The 21,955-nt window shown below is 41.1% G+C and overlaps 1 protein-coding gene across 1 annotated transcript in view; it reads left to right on the forward strand.

The window, feature by feature from the left end:
* Positions 1-21,955, forward strand: part of nup93 (nucleoporin 93) — a 28,710-nt gene that overhangs the window by 2,061 nt on the left and 4,694 nt on the right. The window contains exons 3-12 of the mRNA XM_041037932.1: positions 1,140-1,257; positions 13,407-13,469; positions 15,038-15,166; positions 15,880-15,954; positions 16,799-16,891; positions 17,023-17,162; positions 17,311-17,443; positions 17,965-18,122; positions 18,231-18,396; positions 18,491-18,584. Coding sequence (XP_040893866.1) covers positions 1,140-1,257; positions 13,407-13,469; positions 15,038-15,166; positions 15,880-15,954; positions 16,799-16,891; positions 17,023-17,162; positions 17,311-17,443; positions 17,965-18,122; positions 18,231-18,396; positions 18,491-18,584 — 1,169 coding nt within the window. The remainder of the gene's footprint in view (positions 1-1,139; positions 1,258-13,406; positions 13,470-15,037; positions 15,167-15,879; positions 15,955-16,798; positions 16,892-17,022; positions 17,163-17,310; positions 17,444-17,964; positions 18,123-18,230; positions 18,397-18,490; positions 18,585-21,955) is intronic.

The raw sequence follows: 21,955 nt of genomic DNA on the forward strand, positions 1-21,955 counted from the left end.
TGCTAATTGCGCAACATTTTTTCTTGAATATAAGTGTAAAGTGCACATTATAGGTTAAATTGTAAACACATTTCCTGGTTATAAATTGTGTACCAGGGATTTAATTTCCTTGGCAAATGTAAATTGTCTAAAACATGAAAGATCTACAGTATATATATTAAGGTCTAAGTGTTAAGCAATTGAGCAAGAATAATAAAAGATGCACACCACTTACAAGCATGTCATCATCATACATATTTTAAAAATTAAATGCTTACTCATACAGCAGCACATGGACTGTCAGTAGCAGAATTGTTCAACTAAGACAGGGCTGAAACTGACAGACTGCTCACTGATTCAGGCTTCAGCCTGGTATCTGCAGACAGCTGGATAACCAGCGTTTGCTCCCCAGCAGGGACAGACTGAATAAATTGGAGTCCACAGACTGTTCGCTCGACTTCCGTGGCCTCACATCTCAAAGCCAGAGATCATATCTTGTCAGCAAACACAAACAGATATGAGATCAGTGTACAGAATCTTTTTTCAGCCTTTCCCACTCATAGAAGCAACACTACAAGAGAGTCATCTCACTGTCCTGAGTCACGGCAGTCTCGTAAACTGTGATGTAAACAGTTACAATCTGTGTGGACCTTCACAGTTTACGGGACCTTTGTGGCTCAAGGCTGCACATACAGAAGTTATCATCTACGTTACTTGTGCAAGTTATAAGAACTCAGTTTCCACATTTTCCACATCACACACCTCTAACTCAGCCGCCTACAGCAAATGACCACCGCATATGCTTAACTTAATTTAGTGCAGATGTATGTATGCCCCATTCATTCTATGGGCTTCCCGGTTTAAAAAAATATGTAACATTAAGTTAAATTGAGTCATCCATTCAGTACTTTATAGATACTATTAATTTATAATTTGTTTGGTTTTACTTATAAATATCTTAACATAAACCCTGTGTAATTTTTATGGAGCTGACGTGATGCAATCTCTAACCAGGGGATAGTCCTGCAATAGTAGCAAAGCCTTGTGTGCCCCTTAGTGGTTGCCAAGCACAACTACAGTTCTTTGTGTAAGTCCTGCTCTCCAGTTTAGTCCTTCAATCATATTCATTCGTTCTCACCGCCTCTCTGTCTCATTTTCAGGTCAATCCTTCTCGGTTCCAGAGGCTTAGACATCTTCCACATTTCTCAGAGGCTGGAAAGTCTAAGTGCTGCCACCACGTTTGAGCCCCTGGAGCCGGTCAAAGACACTGATATACAGGTATGAAGGACATAACAGGCCATGAATCCAGCTAGCTGCTAGCTTTGCTTCCTTATGACACTTATATAGATTGATTCACTAGAGAAAGACTAAACTGTGAGTGTTTTTTATCCCATATAAAAAGACATAGTACATTTTATATTGTCTCAGCTATGAGAATATTGGAGAGTTATAGTTCTTTCTGTAGAGGCCATCTTTGGTTGATCATACATTATTCAAACACTGGCCAGCAGAGAGCACATTAACAACCAAGGGTAACAGCCGAGAATTAAAGTTTGTTTTTGGGCAAAGGTATGGAAATAATATTAATTAACCAAAGCTGAGAAAGTCTACCTGCAATGGTAACAAAGTCTCTCAGTTTAGGTCTGCAGGATGAAATGCTGAATGTTTCTAGGGGACCATCAGTGAGCAAATGATTCCCATGGAGAAAAAGACTTGCAGCTTGGCCAACAGGCTTTGTTTTTTGTGGTGGAGAAAAGTCATTACCTTTGTCAAAGATGTAGAGATGAGCATGTCAAAGTCGCACTGTGCTGTATCTGTAGAGTTGCAGCAAATATCTTTATTGAACATTTAGTAGGTGTGACAATATATGTATTGTAATCAATATATTTACACAGGAACGACTAAAGTGTGCAGTAAAACTCTCAGCATTTGTAGTAAAGATTAGTTTGCTTTTGGGCACACGTCAGGTATAAGGAGGCAGTAGAGTTGTGTATTGAGAACTGCTCCTGAATTGAACTGTGTGACTGGATAATGGTTGGTTGATGTGAAGCTTTAACGGTGTAGCAGGGAGAGGAAGAAGTGTTACATTCGCCTTAACAGACTCTTAACTATCCTGACTTAATTACAGCCGGGGAAAAAACAGTGAGTTTGCTTCCTGTAGAGATATTATCTGATTATGTATTGGGATTGGTTGGCACTTGGTTGAGATTTAATAGGAGAAATACTGTCATGCGCCCAATGTGTATTGGCCTTAAATCTTTTAAATCCTTTGCTTTCAACTCATTTTGGTTTCTTTACTTGCTCAAATAACAGACAAAGAAACTGAAGCAGGAATCGCTTAAGATCTGGAAAAAGATGCTAAACAGGAAGTAGTAAACACATAACAACATGGAAGTAGCAGTAGCATGCGTAGCATCCTCTGTGCCACTAAATATTTTATTAACCTCATTTTGGTGAAATATTTTATGCACTGATATAAGAATGTAAAGTTTGTCTCTATACTGTAGAGTTATTTTGTTCAGTTATGGTTCTAAGAGGAATTGTGTAGTGTGTATTTTGTAGTAAAAACTAAATTCTTAGCAGGACCGTCTTTAAACCCTTAATTTAAAAACTGTCCATTTTTCTGTTACAACAAGCCGTCGCTTTGTAATCCATGATGGAAACTGGTGTTATTTGTGAATATTTCTGAAAAAAAAATTGAATTGATAAATCAGTGTATTATTTACAGTAAAGAATGTTATGCTCTGATGAATGAAATTAATGGAAGCCATATTGACTCTACCAATAACGAACTGTTATTGAACCGTGCGTAACGAGCTGAGCCAGTGAGTGTCACAAAATGGCGGATTGCCAGTTTACAAACAGGATTGGATTGGCCTTTTCTGTGTCCCTTGCATTTAGCCATTGAGTGCAGCACTAAAGCACCCTTCAGAAACACAATAATCTGTAAAGATAGTAATCTGAAAGTTGTGTGTGATGTGGCACTCTGCCTTATCCTGGACAGAAACTACTTTGCAGCATGGCACCACTGAATGCATGAGTGCGCAATAAACATTTATTTAATTTGTTTTAAAACTGTCATTTAAAAAGCAACAATAGACCGGATAGTAGCCTAACTATAGAACTTATTTATATTGCACTAAAATCAGGACAAATTATATAATTTGAAAAAAAAAAAAAAAAAAAAAGTGCTAATACCGCATATCCTGCTGTTGAGTCACCCTGAATCACTGCAGGGGAAAGCCCCTAATTCGTGGTGTCAGTTGCAGTTACGATCAGCTGCAGCACATATTGAACCAGCTGGTATTTTTTACTCCAGTTTAACTCCACGTCTCACTGTTTCTTTTTGCATATTCACTTATTGTCCGTTTTCATCCACATCTCTTTCATTCTTCTTGGTCAACTGGATATATATGCTGGCCTATGTGGGTTTAACTGATTGACTGACTGGAAGAGCACTTAAACTCACACACACATACACACACACATACACACACACTCTTCCTCTCTGCAATTTTCCTCTCCTCTTTTCCCCTTATTGGTTTATAAGGAGACAGTGCATTACACTGTTTCATTTCAGTACAAATGTGAAATTTCTTGTTCAGTAGTATAATTCCTCTGCATTGTTACAGACAAAACCACAGCCCCATTTCAACAACCAGATTCCAGGAAGGTGGTGAGAAGAAAAGTAAGCACAGATGGTAGCATGGTATTAGCATTCCTCTTAAAGCCCATATATCCAGTAGCATTTTTTCAGAGTTATTATTAAAACAAGTAACAACTGAAGAAGAACTAATGGAAAAACAACACTTATAAATGAAAGCTTCTACATAGGAGAATTTCTGGAGAACCACGATATAGTTCTGATAAAAGCAGGGTTGTAGTCTAAAGGCCTAATGAGCTTTAACAAAGCCTCCAACATCTCCAATCTATCTGCTTTTCACTGGTGAAATTAGCCTTTTTTTTCTGCCAGTATTTTGAACCTTGGATAAATCAGAGTATTGTAATGCTGGACTTTGTAATGGACTCCTTCAAAATCTACGCCCGTCCAGGGAAAGCGTGTGGTGTTGAATTCTGTTTGAAACTAAGACCACTGAAAGAAAACTGAGCAAAGTTCTGATCAACGTCACGCTGCATCGTCGCCCTTTCTTTTTTTCTCTTACCCATAGGCAATTAACGTTGGGCTGGGAGAGCCTCCATCTCTTTACATCATGAAATACACTTAGGAGAGAAGAGGTTAATTAGCACTGAGATATTACAAGACTTCAACACAATACAGCATTGACATACTAGTTGTAGGACAAAAGAGAACAGCACCTTCAGTAAAAACAAGGTGTGGAACAGCAGAGTAAACACGTTCTCTGCCTGTTAGATATCAAAGAAAACGCTCAAGCACTTTATCATACTGATAAACGCTAGTTGGTAGGTAATCAGAGGAAAATAGACTAGACAAAAACATCTTGAATGACATCCTTATATTTCAAAGGTGCTGCAGTACTGATCCTGGTGTCAGATATTTAGGCCTCTGGGCTATGAAACAAGCCTGTATCATGTACCTTCAGTCATTAAAAATTCAGCACCTGCAGGTACAGTGTAGTATGATGTCAGATGTCAAAACCGAGTATGAGGGTGTTCGTGGCTTTTTCTCACTAGAAAGGATTCTTGATCTGTAATAGAGAGAAGTTAGTAGATCTTAACCATTTTTCAGTGACTCTATAGAAATAATCTGAATTCTTAAGTTTGTGTCTGTAGGGAAGGAGTCATATCAGTTCATAGTTAGCAGCAGTCAGACCCCAGTTCACTTTCCATTCCTTTCTTAATGGAACGGGGAGAGACACATTTGCTTCCAGTTGCGGGCTCACCCACCTCCTTCAATCTGATTGAAGGCTCATATTCGAAATGGCGAGGCTCTCCTATGTCCAGTCAGTTTGAAGGAGGCGGCAGAGTTGACCTCTCTTTCAGGAGATGTTGGTTGTTTGTGTTCTTGTTTTGTAGAGTAACTACATGTTGGAATAAGGCAAGCAGTAGAGAAGGAGGGATACCCAAATCTGCTTAATAATGTCACTACTGGGACCAATACCAATCCAAACGTAATCAGATTGTTGTATCCTGACCATGTTCAGTATCTTATCTCTTAGAGTAATTGTGAAGCTGCAGGAAAAGAAAGACTGTAAAATGCCGTATTTCCACACAGTCTAAAGGGATGGACGTCAGTTAGAAAGAACTTGAAAAAAAAAAAAACAAATACAGAAACAGATACATGATGCGTGATCGATCAACAGGTTATTAATCGGCAACAATTTAATAGATGATTCAGCATTTAAGTCACTTACCAGGTAAAATTGACAAATATTTAGTGGCACCAACTTCTTAAGTGCAAGAATTTGATTTTTTTTTTTTTTGTCCTCACTGTCTTTGGGTTTTGACATCACCTTGGCCTCTCTGAATTTTTACTCTATTTTCAATTAATCACAAAAGAAAGAAAATGAAAATAATTATTTGTTATTAATACATTTTGACATTGGGAGAAGATTTTCCGATTATCAGGCAGTTTGTTGCACATTGTCAAAATCACTATTATTTGCACACTATAATCATACACTAGTATTCGTATGCCAGAAATGGTTGGGTAGCATATAGATTTTATTGATTCAGATTTTTCTTTTTACCAATTTTTGTATTGATAATGAAGTAAAATGTAAAGCCAGTTCTGGACACCCAAACCTAATCCTGCATTACACATGTGTACAGATGTACTACCAGCCATCACCACTTTGTGGATGTTTTTTACAGTAACGTCCTCGGTGTATTGTCTTTCAGCATGGGATTTGTACTATATGTTGTGTGTCGGTAATTGTCAGGGATGAAATGCTGTGGACGGGTTTTCAGTGCTTCTGCATTGTTTGTTCTCAGTCATCAAATAATGTGTACAAAGGTAAACAAAGGAGGATGACAAACAGATACATCGAGAATCTGGAACAAAGAGAAAAATCAGGAGTATGTCGATGGAGATCACATAGGAAAAAATGGACAGAAAAAGGAAACTGTAGAAGTGGAAGGCGGAGAGCGATACTGGTAGAAAAATGGCGACTGGCTGCAATTTTTTTTCGTCTCTGTGTCCTCGTCTCACTTTTCGCTGTTCCGTTATTCTCTGCCAGGGCTCGCTCTTTCCTTTTTCCTCACCTCACTCCCTTTCAGCTGATGCCTCAGCTTACTCTCGCTTTCTCTTCTACTTTACCTCCTTCTCTCTGAGATTTTTCCTCATTCTCCCATTTACAACCTTTCTCTCCCTCCCTTTCCTCTTCATCTGCCCTCCCCAGCCCTGTACATACACACACACACACATCCCTCAGCAGTGATGGCATGCGTTCAGCGGATGCAGTTGGCTAAGCCCAGAGCATCTGCTGAGATAGACGAACAGTACTGACATAGCTTCACAGGGTGTGTGTGTGCGTGTGTGTGTGTTGTGCACAGGCTCCTTGTGCTGTGTTTGCATGCCTGTATCTGTGTCAGCCTCAATCGATCGCTGGCATATACAGTGTAACTCCATGTGCTTATGAATGAATGTGTGTGTGTGTAGCGTAGATTTGGCTGCACGTGGGAGTGTGCATTTTCATCCTCGCTCTGTGCTCGCCTGCACATATGAATGCAGCTTTATGGCATGTGTCTGTGTGTGAATGAGTGTGTGCCATGTGCTCAAGACCACAAGTGTTTTGTGTATTAACACGTCTGCTTTGTGTGTGCTGTAATAGTCAGCCAGCACATAGGAATGCCCCCCCACCCCCACCAGTCCCACCCCCCACCCGCATGTGCCTCCCAAACCCTTCATTAACTAAACATGACCCTTAAGAGCATGATTAGCCTCATTTCAAGACAGGATGTCGGAAGCCATCAACCGAGGGGGAAAAAATCCATTACTATAATTGCATTGAGCTGAGGGAGGGAGGAGAGGGGGAGGGAAGAAAGGAAGGATGCATAGATGGATAAAAAAAAAGGAAGAAAATGAGTGGGACTGAGGGAGGGAGGAGGCGGAGGGCCATCAGAGATGCTGGGATGAAGTGAAGGAGAGAGAGAGAGGGTGGAGGATGAGGACTGAGGGAGGGGGGTGTCAGCTGATGGTAGGAACTGATATTCTATATGAATCCATAGTTCCTTCACATGGATCCCCCCTGTGTCTAAGCACTCAGTTGGTACGGCCCTCCGACAATAAAACCACCTCCAGTGAGTCTTGATGTGGCACTTCCACTTGGTTCTCCGGCTCACACGCAAGAGTCACTGGCCTGCTTTCGAGCGGGGAAAGGCTGCAAGCGGACCGCCATGCCGGCTCGACAAGGCACAGGGAACACGCCCCAGCATGGCGGCCACTGCTTCTCCCCTGGCACAGCGACACAGAGGGATGGACAGGCAGAGGGGCGATGCAGGTGTCCTGGGCTGTCAGAGCCCAGATACCTGGGCGCAGACAAAGAAACGAAAAACTATTTTCTTTTTTTTTTTTTCTTCTTTTTTTTTACTCTTTCTTGAGTCATCCTCTCCTCTCATCTGTCTGTCTGTCTGTCTGCCAGGCAGGCGCTCAGCATGAGTGAGTATTGCCTATACACATGAACACGCACGCACGCACACATACTCACTCACAGGCAGGCATATGCTTTGTCTGTCAGACTTTTTTTGTCACCTGTCTGTCTTTCTCAATCTCTTGTCTGGTTATTCAACATTGTGTGTGGCTGTGTTGTGACCATGGCGATGATGACGGTGATGATGATGATGACGAAGATCGTATAAATTGATTGTAAATGATTCCAGGCAAACATCGCTGTCACAAATACACATAGGCACATATGAGCGTATATGTCGTAGTACTTTATGTATATATTTTTGCGACACAGGAAGTAAAGGAGTGAAGGGTGGGGTTTCTCTCTGACACACACACACACACTCACACTCACTCACTCACTCACTCGGGCAGTGGACAGCTCATTGTGTCATGGCAAATGAGGACAGAAAGCCTCCCACTCTTTACTTTCATGATGACTGGCACAGAGAACAAGGCTCCTTACGTTCATTTCCTCTTTAACTGTGTCCTCATGTAGTCTTTGGATTCCATGAGACCCTGTACCTCTACAGCATACTGTACGTCGTCGTGTGTGATAAGCGTAAAGCCAGATCGAAAGAGTGAAAAATCAGACTCCCCGATTTGCCCAAACATACAGGAAGATTGCGTTCAGGCGCAGACGGTGTGACTGTCTTGATCGGGGCTAACAGGAGGAGGGCCTGTGTGTGCTGGCACAGAGAATGAACACATGCATCCATGTTAACATGCGTATTTGAAAACACACACACAGACACACACAGTTACAAATGCATACATTTAAAGGAATACTTATGTTATTGCCAAACAATGGTTGTTCTTTGGCCTACAACAGGGTGTGTTTTTAGAGACGCAGTCGGGCCACCGTTATTTTGTTATATCTGCACATCATAGCAGAAATTTAGAGACAAAGATTGAAACTTCCATCGGTTATATGTTTAACTGATGGCAGACCAGTCCTCGGTTCTACCTTCCTACCCAGGTCAGTATCTGGTATTTTTATACAACAGCAACGGAGTATATTTCCTGATCACCAGTTATTGAATTATTTTTTGTGGCTGTGGTCCTGTTCCTGTAGAAGCTTCTGGGCTGTCTGGCCAGTAGGCTGTGGGTGTTCACAGTGGGTTGCAGATCTCTGAGGATACACAATACAGGGGTGGGGCAACACGATATGTACATCTTCTGATTCACCTATTCCCCAGCGCTGAATTGATCGTTGAAGCGCACATTTGTCTCCTGATAAAATGTCTTCCTTTTTGGTCTGAACGTTTCACCATGGCTCTGTAATACGGCGCCTTTTCTCTATTTTCTTTTTATTTTTACCAAGGAGGCATTGAAGCGTCGGCACTGTTTAGTCAGTGTGAAATGTTGGGTACAGTGTGTCTCAGACTGAATAACATCCCAAGTCTTATATATTTAGTGCTAATCAAAATTACAGCGCAGTTGTGATACTAGCAACAATGAAGTCGTGCCTATCTGTGATAAGGCTTTGAAATCTTCTCAGAATTTAGTAAAGCTGGTCAGCTTCTCCGCTGAAATGTGATCCTTAAGGCGGAAACAATCTCCAAACTTAATAACAGTAAAAAAAAAAAAAAAGGACAACACAATTTGAGAGGCATTTATTTTTAAGTAATAGCTAATTTCAGCTCATTTTGTCTTTGTTACTTCTTATTAGAAGTAATATCATCTCAACACAGACATTTTGAGGCAAAGAGACTCTTTCTGTTAAAGTGAAGAGCATTTGCATCTCAGACAAATTGCGATTTTGGCCACAGCTGCTCGCTAAGTCGTAAGTTTACATTTGGCACCAAAAATGTTGTATAGGCAAAGTCAGCGGCAGTGGCGGTGCAGCTGGCAACAGGCAACAAAATGACAGCAATGAAAAATCGTACCCTCCTGTTGGATTCCAGTTAAAACAAAAATGCTGAGGCGACTGCCTCAGCAGAGTCATCCTGTGTTGCCCAACGTGCCGCCAATGCTTTAGATGCTTTTGGAAAGAGGGCCTACACACGCCCTCCCGTCTGTTTCTGGAAAAGACGTCTGTCACATTTCCCCTCCTCCAATTTACTGGAATAACGATCAGAGTCATCGTCATGATGAAAACAGTCCCCTCTCTATTGTAGGAGATACACACCATAAGCCCTCGTTCCAACTATTTTATTCTATTCTATTTTATGCCCTTCTACTCTTTTCTGTTCCATTCCTTTTTCCAGTGCAGCTCTCCAGTGAGCATTGACCTGAGCTCTTCTCTGGTTGGAGTGGTTAAATATAGACCTATTATCTCTCCTGGGAAAAAAAAGTGAGATGGAGTGGGGGATCAGGGGTATGAGGAACAGACTTACTTTATTTTATTTTATAAATTAACTTATTATCCTCCTTAATAGTTTCAAATAGACTAATACAGTTTAAAATTTCATCAAGACAGTAAATTACTGATTTAGCTTAAGCAGCATAAATGCCTGTTAATGATGAGCACTATGCAACTGCAAAAGTGAAAGTGAGCTGTTCTTCACTAGCACTTTTGTAATACGCTCTCAGCGTATTACAAAAGCCCAGTAGCATTTTGTCCCAACACATAAAAATACATATTTGACTGAATATTTGTCCTTCAGACAAAGGTAAGATAGAAGGAAGCTTGACTAGTTTTTCTCTGTGAGTGAGTTTGTGACCTGAATGAACCCAGTGCAACCAATTAGATTTAGCAATCTCGTGTCCGCTATGACTGAGCATGACACAGCTCGAAGTTGTTTAAGGTTTCTCTTTTAACTAAGGACCTCAATAAAAGAAAAATGAATAACATGAAACAAACTGCTGTTGCTTATGGCTTGAAATGGACACAAGTGCAGTGCGACATGAACAAACGAGCCACCAGTTCTTTTCAATGTAAATCCACGCACCTGCAGTAACCATGCTGCAACACAGTGCATCAGTGTCCTATTTTTGTGCAGTAGAATATCAGACATGCTGTACTCATTGTTATAGATGGACAGAAGATTTCCTGTTTGGATCTATAGGAGCCATGCCACCGTTTCACCTTTTGTAGAAACAGTATTAAAAAGACATACTTTGATGAGCTGTAGCTGGTTCAGTTGTCTCTTCAGATGATGAATCACGTTAAATAAAACACAATAGACAAATACATCACTCCAGATTTACTTTATAAGCTGTACATGGTGATTAACATTCTGTTCAGCCCTGGTCATCAGGCCTGTATCTGCTGCAGCAAAGTAGGTTGGACTAAACACGTCACGCCCTGCAAACCGTACAATGTTAAGATATTCTTACCCTGGAAAGCACCGGGGTATTTAGCTTAGCACGTGTAAAAGCTTTCAGTTATTTCATCCATATCAGCTTGAGTTGGTGATCCAGTTTAAGAGTAGCTTTTAATTGCACGTTTATTGCATAAATCATGAAGGTCAGGTTAATTGACCCAGCCAGATCAACCATTGTCTTTCCACTTTTCTAGCTTTAGTAAGGTTTAGTTTTCAATACAGTAATCATAAGTCACTCTACAGTATTTTGGTACTGGCCTTTCTGCTTCCAATTTGCCAGGATAAAGGGATGAAAGTGGAGGAGGAGGAGAGGAATGCAATGACAGACAGAGGTGAAGGCTGAGAGCTTGGAGAGAAAAGAAGGGGTGGAAATGAGACTGAAGTAGGCAGAGCAACGAGCAGGTGGGGGAATAGAGGTGAAAGTGGGAGGTGATGAGAAAGGAGAGGAGAGGAGGGAAGCCAAGAGCACCCACATCCCTGTAGAGCAGAATAATCTCTAGTCGGCTTTGACAAAAGCTATGTCTCTCACCAGGTGCTTATTCTACAAGCTAAAATGATCCCACATGCTTCAGACGGAAAGACGTATGGTGCCAGAAATGTCACCAATGAATTAATATGTCATTATCTGACAAAGGGAACAACTTTTCACCAACTTAAGAGACTATTATGTCAGGAGCAGGAGGCGTATGGTTATGTAAATTTCAAGAATGCAGCGTGTCTCAGGGCTTTCTTGCATAATAAGGAGTGGCACTACTTTACATCACAGGAATGCAAATTTGCACACAGCAGTTCCAGGCTGGTGTGTCGACCGCCTAAGTCAACAAAACTAACAAATATAAAATCCAGAATAAATGTCATAAACCAAGCAAAAGCACGGCATCTTAGTCTGTGAAATGTCCTTGCAATAAGTGAAAGGTGAATGAATGAAAAATGAAAAGACAGTTGTTCTCCTTTTTTCTTTTTATTGTCTTCTTTGATTGAACTAATCGTTTTTTCCTTTTTTAATACATTTTCTGTAGCCACAAATGTGCTTCCATTCATACTGTATGTACGTGTGTTAATTATACTAAAACAATTTTTAATTAATTAATTAGAATTAATTAGTCTGTGGCAGGAAAATGACAGCCACGATTTTGATAAGTGATCTTGCTGGTTTTCTCCAGTTCCTGTCGTAAATTGAATACTTAAAATAATCTGTTTGTTTTTAAGGCAAAATTTGCTTTTTGAAGTCATCAGCTGCAGCTCGGGAACATTGTGACGAGTACTTGTCGTTAGTTTAGACATCTTGTTGACTGAATAGTTAATTGAAAAAGGAAGATAATTGTTTAGGCTATTAGTCAGTGAACAGCTCTGACTAATAGCCATTCTGATATGTGATTCTAAGGGACGGTGCAGCTGCATTGGTGATCTTTGGTAAAGCCTCAAACCCTTAAAACATATTTATTAGTTATTTTTTTACGAGTCTAGACAAGGTCATGCCACTGAGGTATATTATGCTGTGCTACACAATATGTTTGGCTTTGTTCACATTTTACCTCCATGCAGTTGAACAGCAATTCATTTTTTTTTCATTCAGTTAGACAGAAATTGCTGGTGAGACAGGTTTTCATACATTTCCTTCTTGTTTTTCTTGTGAGGTTCTGTCTCCATCTGGCATTATAACAAACATGGGAATGAAGATATTACCAAAAGCATTTCTTCGCCATCAGTCTCATGAAAGGAAAGAATTTTATTTTGATATTTCTGAATCCAGAGGAGAGACAGTGATTCGGTTTGAACTAATGTCCATAATAAAATAGCACACGTGTATCATAATATTCTGCTCAGGAAAAGAAGAGCTTTTATGTAAAGTTTATATTTTTTTATGTAAAGTTGTATATTTTTGGTAAGAACAGAGACATAGAGCATAGCCACCATTTTGGTGTTTTCGCACGATGCACATCTGTGTTCACTGACTTTCCTTCTGCAGAGTGCTATCATGTTCTCTCCTGTATACTCCAGCTGTTACATAAGTATCACTTACTTGAGAGCTGAGATCTTGTGTATAAGATAAGTAGTTATATTATCAGTTGAACAAGATATGAATAATCACCATGTTCGTAAAAAACGGGCCAGAACAGGGGGACGTACGTATGCAGCGGCAGCCATCTTGAGTTGACATCAAAATGGAGGCTATGATGACTGCTGTCTCATAGCAAAATGGTGTGTGAAAAGCATCGGCACTTCTCTGGCCTGCCTATACATCTGCATAAGATGGCGACCGTATATTTTACTAATCCCGACAGTGCATGGGACTGCACATGTCTGAGAAGGGCAGAGAAAATAAGATCGAAAATTGAGAAGCTGCCTCTGTCTCCCGTAGAGCAAATGATGGTGTGCCGGCTAAATCTGTCCCCCTAGAACTTGCTGCAAACAGTTTATCGCTGCTTCATTTTGTCCTCACCAGTCAAACTAATATCTCCTGCTTTCTCTTTCTTTGTTTTTGTCTTTTCTTTCCCTGTCTTTGTCACTGTGTATCATCCCCTCCCTGTGTCTCCCTGTCCGTCTGTCTGCCTCTGCCTCGTCCACAGGGCTTCTTGAAGAACGAGAGGGACAACGCCCTCCTGTCAGCCATTGAGGAGTCTCGCCGCAGGGTCAGTATTTTATCTATCTCATGATATAAAAAAAAAAAAGAGCTACAGATGGGTTACAGAATCTAAATGCTTTATTGGAAAAGAATTCAGAAGCACCTTTAGATTCAGACAGGCCTGGGAATCCCACATTTCAGTAATATTTCCGTAATTCTTTACAGGTAATATTGTTTAAATTTTAAAGGACAAGACAGAGTAATTAGACTCTGTGTTTCCTTGTGTGACTCACATTCAGATTAGCCCTGTAGTGTGCATGAACATTAGCACATCACAATATAGGAACACTTAAAAACCAGATTTTTAGTCATTTCTGCATGCTGTGATCTCAAAGTCCTTCTGGTGTGAACCTTTAGGGAATAGTTTTGAAATGGCTTCCCTGATGTGCGGAGCTAATAGGCCCTGTGTTTAATTAGCTGCCGTTCCCATTATCTCTCTCCGCTCCCTGAGAGAGGAAAAAGGACTTGTGTGCATGGGTGGAAAAACCAAATGCACTGAAGATTTGAAAGAAAGTGGATGTTAAATGTTCTTGCAGATCTCAGTCAGACTTCTGTTTCTTTTTACACAACGGGAAATGCGGGCTGTCAAATGACAAATTTATTTTGAGTTGTCTGCTCTCACAGCAGCCATTTGACAGGAACATGATCTCATTTCAATTTAAAGCCTTTTTATTTGTCAATAGTAGATTTTTAACGCTGATGCCAATGTTGATATTTGAGTGAAATCTGATAAGCATATTTCAGTCAAAATATTTTTTTTCATTAACACATAAGTCAAGTTAAGAAATGTGACCATTATATTTATGTACTGACCCGTTAGAGCTGAAAAATAATTTATCAGTTGTCACTAGTGAACAAACTATATATGTAGTGAGGATACTTTTTCTAGATTACGTCAAATTGATCTTTTTTTTTTTGATCCTTCACATTTTTTTTGGACTTATTGTAGCTTTAAAGCTTTGACATCCAGGCAGTGACCAAGTTAACCCAGTAAATGGTGGCTTTAGTCTAGATTTGTCTCTCCCTGAGCTGGAGATTCAATTATCTCACGTTCCCATTATCTCACTTTGAGTCTCTGTGGAGAGTTAAAATAGGCTGCAGTGTGTCCTGGTGGAGTGGTACAATCTTGACTGAGGTCTGCTACTAAATCTGGTGTATGTGTGTGTGTGTGCATGTGTGTCATAGGTATTCATATTCATATATAGAACATCAGCAAGTGAAGATCACCAGGAGAATTTAGGCAGATCCCAAAACTTTGGAAAATAGGTGCATAAATTCATCACATAATATTTAACATCTGGCATGTGAGGCAGCAGGTTTATGGCAGCAGGTCACTAAACTGTCTTGTCTTGTTCATTTCCAAATTTTCTTTAGCTTACAATTCTGTCTATGGAGTCAAAACTGCTACTTCAAAATGATCTTTGTCGTCTTGTAACGGCATAGAAAATATTATTCCTAGTCTGGTGGCATTTGAATGATATATGCTAGCAAACTAAATGTAAGAATGCCCTAACCAGTGCGCTGTAATACACAGAGTGTGACTGGGTACCTGTTTCCCACCCACATATGTTCCAGACGTTCCTGTTAGCTGAGGAGTACCATCGTGAGTCCATGCTGGTCCAGTGGGAGCAGGTGAAGCAGAGAGTTCTGCACACGTTACTCGGAGCAGGAGAGGACGCGCTGGACTTCAGTCAAGATGTGGAGGTACAGGGCACACGGCACAGGGGAGGGAAGACGACTAAAGAAAAAATGTGTCTTTACCAAGAACGATAAACTGTCACAATCTGCAAGACACCTCAGATAACAAAGTTTTACCCAAAGGGAAAGCTAATTCTGATTTTGTAGTATACTTGCTGCAGGGATTTTTGAAGGTTAGGTTCCTTGCTCAAGGCAACATCTCTCGTGTTGTTGAAAGGATATTTTATCACTAAGTCAGCTAATTTGAGGTTGTAGAATTTTCTGCCTCGTGGACGCAGCCCCGAACAGCCCTGCCTCTGTTCAGCAAGATCTGCCATAAGAAATGAATAGGTTTCTAAAAGAAAATGGCAGGTTCACCACTGTTGCTCTTTAATAATGAAGATGCCAGAGGAAATGTCTATTTTTGGCACCACTCTGGAGGCCTGGTAGGATAGAAATAACAAGTTTCACTTCCAAAGTCAGTTGTTCACTGTTTGATATTTTACAATTAAAGAGCTATTTTAAGTTCACTCTCCCTTCAAAGTCATTAAGCAGCAGTGTCATTTCTTTTCCAATTTATTTGGTCATATAAACACACAGAAAACCATCTATGTCACATTAGACACAATTGACAGTGTTACTGGTACATTATTGGCTTTCTGGTGTTTCTCATTGTATTGAGGCTACTGGCTTGTGTGCACTGTATCTGTTAAGTCATCTGTGGCCTCTGTCTGTTGTAGCCGAGCTTTGTGAGTGAAGTGACAGCTCCAGGAAGAAGCGCGTTGGACAGCGTGGAGGTGGCCTATGGACGACAGGTGAGTCGCCATCAGTCTGATCATTTTCACGTTCATTGAAATTCCAAGGTTAAGGACAGGACATGTCAGCAAACACAAATATAATTTCCAGTCAGTTCATCTCAGTGTCGCAGTGTGTTTTATTTTTTTTATACTACTCAGATGTTTCTACTGAACAGAAAGTTTTTCATACCAACAAAACTGTGTTGCTGCTTAAATCTAAATAAAAATGTTGAATTGACTGTCATTAAAGTGAATTAAACGCAGATGTGTAAATTGTAACTGTCATACTGTTTGTGATGCTCTGTCTGACCGTTGAGTTAAAATGGGGTCACAGCAAGCCAGGAAGTGGCAGATCAAACATATTGATTGATTGGGCGGTAGAGGGGGACTCTGGGTAATTTTCTCTCACTGTGTCTCTCACTGTGTCTCTGTGTCTCTCCACCATCCCTCTCCCCCCCGTTATCATCCTGTCTGACCTTCTCTTTTTCTCTCCATGTTCGACTCTGATCTGCTGTATGACGCAGTACTTTAAATGTGGCTTTTCCTCCGACCATGTGTCGACACATTGCATGCGGCGTCATTTGTCTGGTTTTTGTTATTCTCTTTGATGACCTTTTAAACATTTTGATTCTTTTCTTTTTGTTCTTTGTCGTGAATCATTTCACTCGATGGTCGTAGCGTTTGCCTCTACTTTTGAAGCTGAGGGGATGGAGCTGTACGCAGATTTCAAAAATATTTATTACACATTAATGTGAAAATGTTTATACTAGACGTTAAAATTTGGGCAGCCACTGTGATCAACTCTAACCTTTTTTTGTTTTTTGTCTTTTTCTCCTTCTATCGCCACCAATGCCTCCGTCAGATCTACATTTTCAATGAGAAGATAGTGAACGGTCACATTCAGCCTAATCTGGGGGACTTGTGCGCTTCTGTAGCAGAAAGCCTGGGTGACAAGGTAAGAACATTGTCACATCTGCTGTCAACATGAAATTATAACAGTTCTGCCTCCTGCAGAAAATATAGGTTAGTGTTACTCCATGCGTCTCTGTGCATGCACCTGTGCCCCTCCCCCCCTCTTCGTTTCAGAACGTATCAGAGATGTGGCAGATGGTGAAGCAGATGACGGATGTGTTGCTGGTTCCAGCCAAAGACACCCTCAAGAGTCGCACTTCGGTTGAAATGCAAATGGCCTTTGTGCGTCAGGCGCTCAGCTTCCTTGAGAACAGGTGACTGTGCTTGTTTTTGTTTCTGAAGTCCAGTGATCAGTCTTCTTTTTGAAGTTGTTTTTCGATCCAGGTTTGTGCCCGATATAAAGCAGTCTAAAATTAAGCCGAACTGCACAATGGTGATGAACCTGTGTCTTCTCTCTCCCAGTTATAAAAACTACACCATGGTTACGGTGTTTGGAAACCTCCATCAGGCCCAGTTAGGTGGGGTACCAGGAACATACCAGCTAGTCCGCAGCTTCCTCAACATTAAGCTACCAGGGCCCCTGCCTGGCATGCAGGTAACACCCCCACACACACACACATTTAAATGCTTATGGATAAAGAAAGCATCACCTTCGCCACACACACACACTTGTTAGAGCTGAAATATGACAAAATTTTGCAAACTGTGAAGCTCTTTGGTAAAACTGCCAATTGTAGCCCACTGACAGTCAGACTGAGAACATATCCAAGGCTGCCAAACATCAAGATCAGCCACTGCCAATGCTTATTTAAACTGCTGTCGTAGTATAGTTATTGTGCATACGTACACCAGTAGTGTCTATAACACGTTCAGTCTGTACTACGTGAAAGATTCCACTTTCAATGTCAGTTTTTCGTGTAAGTTTTTGATTTGGTTAGAAGTGGCCGTGTTTTGGCCGTATGTTCATGTAGCTCACCAAAGCATAGTTGCTTGCATGTTTGCTGCGTCCTTGTGGAAGCCAGCAACTGGACAAACTGTGTAACTGACATGATAACTGAAATTTATGCTGGAAAAACCGAGTGGCCCTCAGGTATTAACTGCCTGTGTATCCAACAGGATGGGGAGATAGAGGGCCACCCAGTGTGGGCTGTGATCTACTACTGTCTGCGTTGTGGAGATCTGAACGCAGCCATGCAGGTGGTGAACAGAGTTCAGCATCAGCTAGGAGACTTCAAGACCTGGTTCCAGGAGTACATGAACAGCCCTGACCGACGGTGAGAGCGCTTCTGTTTCATGTTCTGATGTCTCTACAGGTCAAGGGAGTTCAAACTGTATTTAAATCTCCCTCTTCTCCTTGGATCTGTTCTGTCCCTTCTCTTCAGCCTTTCTCCAGCGTCCGAGAACAAGCTTCGTCTCCACTACCGCAGAGTGCTGAGGAACAGCGCTGACCCCTACAAGAGAGCCGTCTACTGCCTGATCGGGAAATGTGACATCAGTGATAACCATGGAGAGGTGGCAGACAAGACTGAAGACTACCTCTGGCTGAAGGTAAAGCCTACTTATTTTCACTGTTCTTCTTTTTGGTTTATTCTCTGAGGCTCATTAGTTTTTACATAGTGTGTACCGTGTCTTGTCCCTGCAGTTGAACCAGGTGTGTTTTGATGATGACGGCAGCAGCTCACCTCAGGACAGACTGACCCTGCCACAGCTACAGAAACAGCTGCTGGAGGACTATGGTATGGAACCACATCTGTCTCAGTCTGGTTCTTTGTGTGTCTATTTAGTGCAGCAACTTCACTTGCTTGACAGTTATGAGACAACCAGCTCACTTTGCCTCCCCTGTTACCTCTCTTTACTTTTCTTTTCTTGGGTAATGTTTGTCATATTGCTCCATGTGCTGTTGATTGTAATAAGGCCTCGATCATATCTGTGCATTGTCAGGAAATGAGAGCAGCTCGTGTCAAATCTGGATTTTGCTACTTTTTTTCAGAAAAGCTTTAAGCAAATAAATATATAAAGCAAATGACATCAGTTAACCACAGTCCTTTTATATCCTTTCAAGTTTTTTTTTTTTTGCAAATTATATTTTAAGAATGCACTGATCCAGCTTTTTCTCTCCTGATACCAATTTTGCTACCTCAACTCAGAATATCTGCCAATACAGAGCACAGATCTGATACCAGGGCTCTCTTTGTCCCAGATTTAAAATCTGTTCACCTCATTATGTCACATCATCTGAATCATCGCTATGTTAAGGTAACATTAGGCCAAGGGTTGCTGTGACACGAGCTGGCTGCCCGCCACGACTGAATAAATATTAACTGAAGCACTGAATTTTATATTGACATTGAGGGAAAAACTGTATTTAATGTAGATCATCCACATCGTGGCTCATAACCTGATTCACTTAAGTACATCAGAGTTGTTGCCCGTGCTAGTGGACTGTGTCAGACATTATTTTATTTTTTTTTGACATTGTGAACTTTACTCTCATTAATACCTGCTGTCTCTCTCTCTCTGTTTACCTACACTATGAATATATATATATAATATATACATATATGATGTTGCAAATAATGTAGAATATTAGTCTTTATCTCAAAGGAGACTACTGATAAAAGGTGTGTGTATACACACACATATAGACACAAAAACCTGAATTTGGAGACGTGGATCAACCAAACTGAAAGTAGAATAAAATGGAAGGATCTAGAGGTAATTTTTCCTGCTGTAAATTCTCATGTGAAAAGTTTCTTTGAATGATAACGTCAGTGTTCCTCAACAGAGGAACACAGGAGTCTCCTGGATAATTTAACAGCTTTTAACAAACAGCTATGAATATTTCAGCTTTGTTTCTGAAAAATCATCCTTTTTCTCCGATTTCGTATGTAGAACAGCTCTGAATACTACAGTACCCATGAGCCTCAGCAGCTGTTGCTATGGACAGCAAGCCAGCCAGAAGTGTGACTCGGAGCTGTAAGCAAATTCGGGACGCTTTGTCATAGTAAAGGGGAACAGAAGTTCATGAGTTTGTGGGAAACTGAGCCAGAATTTCTTTGTGAATTGATTTCAAACTGGCTAATGCAGAAATAGCAACACAGTTTGCTCGTCTTTGCGATTGATGATTGATGATTCAGCTGGGTGCTACAGCTGCCAGTCACCTGCTGCCTCCCACTCTGTCTCTCTGTAGACCTTATGAAATGCCTTCAGTAAAGTAAAGGGAAACAGCTGCAGCTGAAACTCAGGTGGGACTGAGAGTGGATAAAAATGTTAGTCTGATAACGGTTGAAACAAACTAGGACACACAGTGTCTCATTTGTCCACACCTGTCTTCAAGAATTCAGTGTCCTTGATGTCCCAACCCAGTGAATATTACAAGAGGGGAGAAGGGGCACGCTTTTGAATAGTCCCTCCTTGAAGGCAGTCAGTGTGAACTTGCAAAGCTTGTCAGATTATTTCAGCAACTTAGAAAAAATTGCTGCAAACCGAGCCGTTCTCACAGCGTCTTCTAACAGCCATTTAAATGACCGAAATCTCAAGTGAAGCATGAGCTATCAGACTTTGACTTTGACTCTTTACCACACTTCATTTCAAAATTAAACTACCCACTTAAACAACCACATAAAAAAAGGAGAGCATAAGGGCATTGGGCCTTCTCTCCCACAGATTCAGAAAGCACAGTTTTCTCCCCTGAGTGTTGTCCTCTCCACAGGCCGATCCTGCTCCGTTCCGATAAGACTGCACTCTTCTCCTCTCTCTCCCCCTCTCAGTAGCCCTCACCCTTTCCCATTTCCCCTCTCCCACTCCCTTTGCTTTGTGGGAAATACAGCCCGAAGCCTCATTCTGTTTTCTCCCTGCTGCTCCCCTCCCTCAGTTGTCTGGCACAGTGTTCCTTGTTGTCCTCCATCTTGCTTCACAGCAGGACGTAAAGCCCAAAGCCTCTCTTCATTTCTCTTACATACTGCCAACGCTCGCCAGCCTCGTCTGCTTTTCTGTTTCTCCGTCCCTCGTTCGCTGCATCTCCGTCTTCTCCTTTTATCCTCTATCCCTCTTTTTCCTCACACCTGCAACGTTGCTTTCCCTCCTTCCTCCCACTGATTTTCGTCCTCTTTCGCATGTTGTCGCCTTCCATGTGCATTTGTTCTCTCTCATCTCTTGTTTGTGCACTCTGCTGCACCCCCCCCCCCACACACACACACACCCACACTCTTATCTCTCCTCCTTCGTCCTTTTTCCTCTCTTCATTGCTTCTCTCCCTCTCTCTTCTTCTCTCATACGCTCTCGTTTTTTGAACTAAAGTGCTGTAAGTCTGAGATAAGGCTATAAAATGGCTGACATGGTCCACCCTGTTCTGCTCCCCAAACTTTCAGCCAGCAAGAGGATTAAGGATTATAATTAAAAAGTAAACTTGATGACTAAGTACCTGCACTAGACGAAATGTTTTCAAAATGCTTCTTACATGTTAGTTGCCATAGCAACTGTCAAAAGTTGACATGGCATGTGTAGACCAAGAGTTGAGCTGGTATCATTAAACGGCTGTTACACTTTAATGCTTTAATAATGACATTACAAGAGTTTCTTTAGCAGCTGTCAGACGGTCATTTTTCAACGGGTTTTACGGTTGTGTGACTGGCTGCAACTATATGCACATATATGAATGTACATCATTCTTACATGGAGTCCATGGTATAAAATATAGTACGTGGAGTTTGCTGATTTCAGATAAATCCCAGCACAGCTCCGCCCACCTTCAGCCTTAGTTGAGGTCGAATCAGAATAAGTGAAAACACCTGGGTAGATCTGCAGGGCCAGTAATGAACATCTAGCATGTTTAATATGCTGTAATTATTTAAGGCAACTATGATACTGCAGTTATCAAAACAACCTATTTAGTTTTCTTTTTTTTTTCAGGAGCTTGAGCACATTAGTGTCTGTGTCTGTCGGCTCCATCAGTGTAAACATTTAATATTCCACTGCTGACATGGAATGGTGGTGACCTGGAATCACAACTTCTCTGACTGAGAAGCCCTGTTGTATTTCATACCTCCTCTCTCGCTTCTTGGTTCCTGTTCAACAATAAATGTGTAAATGAATCCAAAATCACTTA

The sequence above is a fragment of the Toxotes jaculatrix genome, chromosome 5 (genome assembly GCF_017976425.1).
Source record: "Toxotes jaculatrix isolate fToxJac2 chromosome 5, fToxJac2.pri, whole genome shotgun sequence".
NCBI lineage: Eukaryota > Metazoa > Chordata > Actinopteri > Toxotidae > Toxotes > Toxotes jaculatrix.